This window comes from Ciconia boyciana, chromosome 4 (assembly GCF_034638445.1).
Source record: "Ciconia boyciana chromosome 4, ASM3463844v1, whole genome shotgun sequence".
In the NCBI taxonomy this organism is placed as follows: domain Eukaryota; kingdom Metazoa; phylum Chordata; class Aves; order Ciconiiformes; family Ciconiidae; genus Ciconia; species Ciconia boyciana.
This window is the reverse complement of record NC_132937.1, coordinates 31,664,198-31,671,749: the sequence shown is the minus strand read 5'-3', so window position 1 is coordinate 31,671,749 and position 7,552 is coordinate 31,664,198. Positions and strand designations below refer to the sequence as shown.

Here is a 7,552-nt window from a genome sequence, read left to right as displayed (position 1 = left end):
CCTTCAGGAAAATAATAGCTTGAAAAATCGCTTTAAAATAGCCTTGAAAATGGAAAATTTGTTTCTTTCTGGCAAATGAAACTGCATTAGTTAAAAAAAAAAAAAGCAAAATATTCAGACAGATTTTATGGGGAAACCTTTGCAATCCCAATAAAGCCCCTTTTGCTTTGAAGTCAGACGTGTGATTCAGTAAATGACTCATGTTAGCAATTAGAAAATGGTCATTTAGGGCCCTGATTTCTTTTGAGACAAGGAGGATGAGGGTGGGGAAAGAGACACAATAAATTTTGAGAGGCTTAAAAGGAAGAGCAGGCTAAAGTGTGAACTTTTTATTTCAGCAACAGAAGCAAGAAATCAGTGATTCATTAAAGGAGGGAGAAAGACCTCCTGGAAGCTGGCAAAGAAGAAGGAAAAGGAGCTAATTATGTCTCTTCCCTTTTTACTCTCTCTGACCAGCATATAATCTGTTTTTCCAGGGTCTGCCTGTAGTATATACTTCTTTCCAACCCCTCCACCCAACCCCTCCTCCAGCGGGGGGGGAGGGGGAGATCTAGCAGGCAACAAGCTCCAGGTGGCTTTCTCAAGCACTTCACTGCCAAAAAAATAAAATAAAATCCTCCGCTAGAAAACAAGTTTCTTTTTTTGGGGGGTGGAGGGGGGAGGGAAGCCTCCCTGGAGGGGATTGGTTCAGCCTGCAAGACAGGGAAATTAGTAAAGCATGAGTCTCTAAGCCATTCTGGTAACCGGTGCTCCGAGAAGAACGCTTTAGGAGCAATTAGCAGCGAGCCAGCTGCTGCAGCTGCTGAGGAGGAGAGGGAGAGCAACTCCTAAAACTCCCTCCACAGCAGCAGCAGGCACCGCTCGCTCCAACTGTGTAAAAGGGTTTCAGATGTCCCACCGCCGCTTGACCCCCTGCAAATAAGGGTTGACCACCAGAGGCACATCCCACCTCTGACTTGTAATCGCTGACATTTAGGCTACAGCTTCCAACCTGTTTACAACCAAAGGGGGAGGGAAAGGAAAGGAAGGGAAGGGAAGGGGGGGAGACAAGTTGGGATTTTTCCCTCTCTTTCTTTCGCTCTCTCTGGATTTTTTTTTTTTTAATGCTGTTCTGGAGAATTCAAAGCAAAACAAAGAAACTGCCTCCTCTGGGGTTGTCAGTGAGAAAGGACGAGTTGTGCAACTGGTTTGGGATCTGCAAAAAGGTGAGTGGGTGGGGATCAAAAGAAGGTGCAAAACCACAAAGTGTGAGTGCGTGTGTGTGTGTGTGTGTAAAGGGGTATGTGTGAAAAATCCCTCCCAGCACCCCTTTCCGCTGGTTATTATTTATTTTTGTTGTTGTTGTTGTTCACTTTGCTGTCATCTATTTTTCAGACCTTTCTGCATCTAAGATGGTGAAGAAAGGAGTGAGGAAGAGAACAAAATAACTACTGGGAAGTCTCAAACCAGGTTGGGGAGTGTGTGTGTATGTGGGGGGGTGGGGTGGGGAAGAGAAAAAGGAAAGAGGATTAACCACAGCAACCCCCCCAAAAAAACCAACAGCTCTTTTTTTCTGAGGGAGGACTCGAAGGATTAAAAGGCAGCAACTTCTGAGGCGATTTGTCCCCTGAGTTATGGATGTTGGTGCACTTACTTCAGCCCAGATCAGAGCTCAGAGGGATCTAACCAGAAGCAGCAACCACCGGCTCTCCACTTGCCTTTTACCAGGTTTTACCCTTCCAGTATGTTTCATTTGATAAGACATTTTCCAGCGCCCAGAGTTTCAGTACAATGTGCAAATGGATACTGACAAATGGTGCCTCAGCCTTTTCCCACCTGCCTTGTTGCTGCTTGCTGCTGCTCTTCTTGGTGTCTTCTGTGCCTGTCACCTGCCATGACCTCGGCCAGGACATGCTGTCCCCGGAGGCCACCAACTCTTCTTCTTCGTCATCCTCCTCCTTCCCCTCGTCCTTCTCCTCTCCTTCCAGTGCGGGGAGACACGTGCGGAGCTACAATCACCTCCAAGGAGACGTGCGCAAGAGGAAGCTCTACTCTTACAACAAGTACTTTCTCAAGATCGAGAAGAACGGCAAGGTCAGCGGCACCAAGAAGGAGAACTGCCCCTTCAGTAAGTACCGCTCTGCCCCGCGCTGCCGGGCAGCGGCTGCCCGCCCCGGGCGCGGCAGCCCCGGCCCCGGAGCGTCCGAGCCCCCTCCCTGGGGAGGGAAGGGAAAGGTGACGCCTCGGCGGGGAGGGGGCGCGGGGCAGAAGTGAGGTGGGGTGGGCTCGGCTCCTCCGGGATGCCGCTCCCCGCCAGCCCGTATCTGCAAATCTCTCCGGTTACATTTGTTTTGCAAATGGCTTCGCTGAGCAGAGTTTGTTTCTTTGCCTGGCGGAAGAGCAAATGAGAAAGATTTGTAAGGATGTGGCGGGGGGGACATTGTCTCCCGAATCTGAAAATCATTATCCCCTGTCATTAAAGTGCCTTGACGAGAACGCTATATTGAAACAATGCATCGATTTCCCCCACGCACACACACGCTCTTCTCCCCGAGCCACACAAGAGCTGTCTGCTCCGTGCTCCCTCCTCCTCGAGCCCGGAAAAGGGGGTTTTCCTTCGGGCTGGGATTTTGCCTGGGTTTGCTCTTCGCCGTGGGGGTGCCCAGAGGGCGCTGGGAGCCGGTGCGCGGCCGCGCAGCCGCCCGCGGTGAGGCGACGCTGGTGCCCGCCGCGTCCCCGGCCTGCGCGCTGCGCCCCGCCGCCGCCCCGCTGCCGGGCTGCAGCGCCGCTATACTACTTACTACTCGCTCCGTTGTAAACATCTGGGGCTGGATTCGCACAGACCTCACACGCATTTCATTGTGTCTCTCTCTCTTTTTGTTTGTTTTTTGTTTGTTTTTTGTTTGGTTTTTTTTAATTATTTCAAATTAAAAGTTATATGGCCATTTCCATGGCTGTAGTTTCAAGCTTTTCTGTAGTACTAAGTAGGCTTTTAGTAATAGCATGCTTCTGGTAATGTATTTTTGGCTGTCAGTGTTAGACATGTACCCTTTTTTCGATTTTCCTGCCTGTGCAATCTCAAATTGAAGTAACTGTAGTAAATCACAATATATTGCATTGTAATTTAAGTGACTGCATCCCACTATAGGAACATGCTGAAAAAGTAAGCTCTGTTATGCAAGTGTTGGAGGAAACTCTCAGACTTGCTTCACCAGTAGAGAACTGCGTTTTGTTTCTTGGACTGTCTTACATAAATCCAGATAAACCTGGGGATAAATCTGTTAAATTAAAACAACTTAAAGTAACTTAAGTAGATCTCTTCTTAGCTAATATGTAAAGTATGGAGTACTTCAGTAGGTTGCCATGCTGTATGATAGATATTGCTGTTAATTCCACTGTATTTTTATTAAATACCCATAATATAGGCTTGCAAACAGGGAGGAGAGGGCTGCGGTATCATATGTCACTACTTCACTCGCTCCACCTTGTAACTTCATGCTTTATCATGAACTTAATGTTTGTAAAAGCTTTAGATGTCAAAGCAGCTGAATCTTACCATGCCCCTTTCTATATTTCATAGAAAGCCAAATTCTTGAAAAACAGAGCTATGATGAAGGCTTCACTAAGATGAATTTGTGTGGAACTAGGTTCTAGCACTGTATTTTTTAGATTACTTTTATTTGTGAGGGAGGACAGCGTCATTCCCCTAAAATGGGATTCTGAAAGCTTTGTGTGCATCTCTGAGAACACCAAGCCATTCTGTGTAGAACATTGCTGCTGAAAAGGCTATAAGGGGCCCAATCTGACAACAGTGTACTCAGAGAAGTAACTACTCATCTGAGCAGTCCCATTTAGCCAGCAGAACTGTTCAGTGAGTAAAGTTGCACACATGCATGAGCTTCTGAGAGACCTTGCCAAGAAGAGGTAGAATACACTGAAATGCACATATAAATTTTCCTATTCTTTCAGTCTACATGCAAGAACAACCCTCTGTAACTATAGGGTGTGATTTGTGATTATTTTTTTCTAGTTTTCTAGTCAGTGCATCAGAAAGAGAATAGGCATTCTTGGTGATGTCATGGTTATTGTCACATCTGCGGAGTATCTGCTGAAAGAGAGGAGAATGTAATTTGTTTCATAATAAAAGCAAAACAATGCCTTTATTATACATAGTGATATCCTGTCCCTCAAGTTTATGTGTAGTGAAGAAAGGACTCCCACCATCTTAGAACTTGCAACTTGCTAACTGCACTTACATCACAAAGTCAGACCTAGTGTACAACATCTTTAAATACAAAACAGTTAGGATCTTATTAGCAGAAGATAAGTCAAACAATTGTATGTTCTTCTTTAATAGTCATTATAATTTGCAGTGTGAAATAGTGTTTTCTGTAAAAGTGCATAGCCTGAGATCATTTAAGAATATATTTACTGTGCCTTTATTTCAAGGGTGTCTGTGTAGCAAAATGTTGCAAGTGATTCACAAAATCTATGCTTTTCATAACTTCACATGTAGCTGTGCCATCATAATGCTGCTGTAATCCCCAGATGGACTGATTCCATGCAAATATGTGGTATCTTTAAGATAGTCTAAAATATGTAATGACATGTGAATAGATTTCTGCCGTGCATAAAGGGTTAGCCAGCCAGCCCTCTAAATTGTAGCCTGTTTAACATTAAACACTTATATTAACTCTAATATAAGTTCTTCTTTTGAAACCATGCTTTCCTAAACAAATAATAGTGACTATTCACACACAAGACTTTGAAATATTGTAATTTGGAGGCTAATTTTCTTGTTCTCATATGCTAATGTTTAAAATCCATTTATGCTGCACTAAAGCCTTATCTGTAGGGCTGTAATATCATGATATGTTGTGCAATTAGACAATAGCTTTCATGGCTGGCTGCCAATTAAGTACTGTCAAGTAAGAAGAACAGTTGGAGAAAGTCAGAATAAACATTCAGAAAATAGAATTTAGTCCCTGGCCTTTAAATGACTCAAGCAGCATTCATAGATTTGCTCTATAAATATTGTGTAGAGTGTGCTAAATTAGAGCTTACTCTGGTGATGTTTTCCAACTTCATTGCCTGGAACTATTCCATCAGCTTTTCTCTACCTATAGGGTAATGGGAACAGAGGTGGCTTCTGACTGCTCTGTCAGGAGGCTAGGGGAACTTGCAGCATTTGGCATAGATGGAGGGTGTCGGTCACTAGATAGAAGTAGGATGCTTTTTAGGTTTTGTTTTAATGTTCCTTGCATCTGGAGTTTTGTCCTCAAAATGCAACTACTCAGTACTAGCTCATCCCTCAGTACCACAGCTGTGAAGTCCCTTGCCCCTGTTCTTGATAGGGCAATTTGCATGCATGAATAAGGAGAGCTGTACTGCTTTCTGGTGACTTAAATACTTCTGTGGGAAAAACAAAACCAAAAATCCTCAAAAGAGTAATTACAAAAGCTTTTGCTATAACTTGATCTGGGCTGACCGAGAGGAGCTTAAGCCATATATAAAAGTGGAGAGAGAACTGTATGTGTGCAGATTCTGAATTTACTCACACCCAGAAAGCTTTCTTGAAGATAGAGGAAGTCTTTGGGTTTAATGAACAGTATGCATTGGGCTACATGATATATGATAAGCTGGTTCAGGAAAACTTGAACATATTTTCGAGTGTTCTATTATTTTCAATTGACTTTTAAGGCAACTGTTAATAGTGCTATGAAGCACACAGACTTCAAATTTACAGGACAGATCTTAGTAGCTGAAGAACAGTAACACAATATGTGATGCTTGATTAGCAGCAGCTAACCTGCAGTCTGTAGGGGGAGTTCTGCCTGAGCAAGGATTGCAGGATCAGGCCGTTATTTAGGTACGTATTTAGGGAGTGGAGTCTGTGTCATTGAGCCTGGATATTAGTGGGAAGAATTGCTGGAGCAATTCCTGCGGGCTTTGGACCAAGCAGTGCTATGCAAAACCTACGGTAGATGGCGGCACAGCCGCTGTCTGGTGTCACCTCTGCTCGAAGTAGGTGGGCAAGAAGGGGCTGGATCCTCAGCTGTATGAGCTAATTTAGCTCAAGCAAAGCTAAAAGGGCTTACACCAGCTGAGAGGCTATTAATTGGCCTTCTGAGCATCCACAGTGAATTAATCCAAACAGTGCAAAGGCACTGCAATTGTAGAATAAGAGTGTTTACTGGGGGAGCTAGCATGAAATAATTAGCTACTTCTCACAAGCTAACCTATTCTAGGCTTTTCCCCTGAGTATGTGATTATCTTTTATACATAGTTTTAGGATCTGCTGAAGTCCCTGATAGTCTTTGGTTTTGCTTTAGTTAGTGTGGGATCAGATTAGCAACATAGTGACTAATAGCGAGAAAGTTTTGAGCCTCATTCTGTAGCCCAAAAGACTGTAAACAACCACTCTAATTACTAGAAATGCTGAACATTACTACTGAGGGTTTTAAGTGTGTGCATATATACATGACACACATACAGATTTATACTATATATTGGGTTATATACATAAAAATAGCATTAAAAGTGTTTTGATTAAGTATATTCAGTTTGATACCTAGTTTTGTTGTTATACGTCAGCTGTAATAAAATCATAAAGCTTGCTAGGTACCTTAACCTCAGCTGTAAAGCTCAAACCAGATTAGAATACTTGGTAAAATATGTTCTTTTGCTACTGAACATTTTTTTTAAGCTAGCTCTTTGGGGTTATCGACTCCTCACAAGCTGGTGTTTGTAAATTAATGTGAGAACTTTTCTCCATTTTTCTAAAGACTGATCCGTAGGCGTATGTGTTTTGTTGTTTCACTGTCCATAGAGATCTGGTTTATTTTTTTACCAATCAAAAAATCTTAAAATAGGAAACAATACTGTCTTAGTGAAGTAATTTGAATCTTAGGTTCTTTAATATGAAATTTATATGTTCTTATGGAGATGATTTCTCACTTTAAGTCTTTATTTTTTTTTCTTTCCCCTGCAGAACTCAGTTACATAATTTATAACCAGCAGTATACAACCTTAGGCACTTAGGATTTATGAATGTGGAAAGAATTGTACTATTTAATGTCTACATGACACTCCTGTTACCCTTACTGCATTCCTGCCTTGTGGACCCTCCATGCTGATACTGTAGCCCTGTCATAAATCTGTTAAAAATATACAGTTGTAAGAAGTCTTTTTGTCTTCATAAATCTAACTTATAGCCTCTTGAAAAAAAAAAAAAAAAAAAAAGAGTTAGGGGCAATTGGAAGTTTGTTCTTCGTAAAACCTCAGAAGAAAGAAACCGTGGGGCATGCAGGCTTATAGATGCTGTGCTGCTGTTTTAATGGGAGGGTTCTCAGGTAGTGGCTTAGTCAAAGCTTCCCTTGAAGATGGCATTAGCTGAGTGAGCATTATAGAATGTGCTTACACTTCTGAAACATCTTGGATGCATTCACTCATAGGATAAGATCCTCTGTTTTGAAATAAGGCATTTTAAGATGACTTTCAGATGTCTTTGTAATGTGTATGTGAATAGGGGCCTTTTCACTTCAAATGGGAGTCAGATCAGATCCTGCAATAA

The 7,552-nt window shown here is 42.6% G+C and overlaps 1 protein-coding gene across 5 annotated transcripts in view; it reads left to right on the top strand.

Annotated features, from left to right (window-relative positions):
* Nucleotides 1–847: 847 nt before the first annotated feature.
* FGF10 (fibroblast growth factor 10) overlaps nt 848–7,552 on the top strand; it is a 74,719-nt gene continuing 68,014 nt past the window's right edge. Inside the window, exons 1-3 of one of the 5 annotated variants that reach the window (XM_072860162.1) lie at nt 848–958; nt 1,375–1,449; nt 1,562–2,107. In XM_072860162.1, coding sequence (XP_072716263.1) covers nt 1,771–2,107 — 337 coding nt within the window. In that variant the 5' untranslated portion in view covers nt 848–958; nt 1,375–1,449; nt 1,562–1,770. Of the gene's footprint in view, nt 959–1,020; nt 1,206–1,374; nt 1,450–1,542; nt 2,108–7,552 lie in introns of those variants that run through there. The other 4 variants (XM_072860163.1, XM_072860161.1, XM_072860165.1 and 1 more) reach the window with 4 other exon arrangements.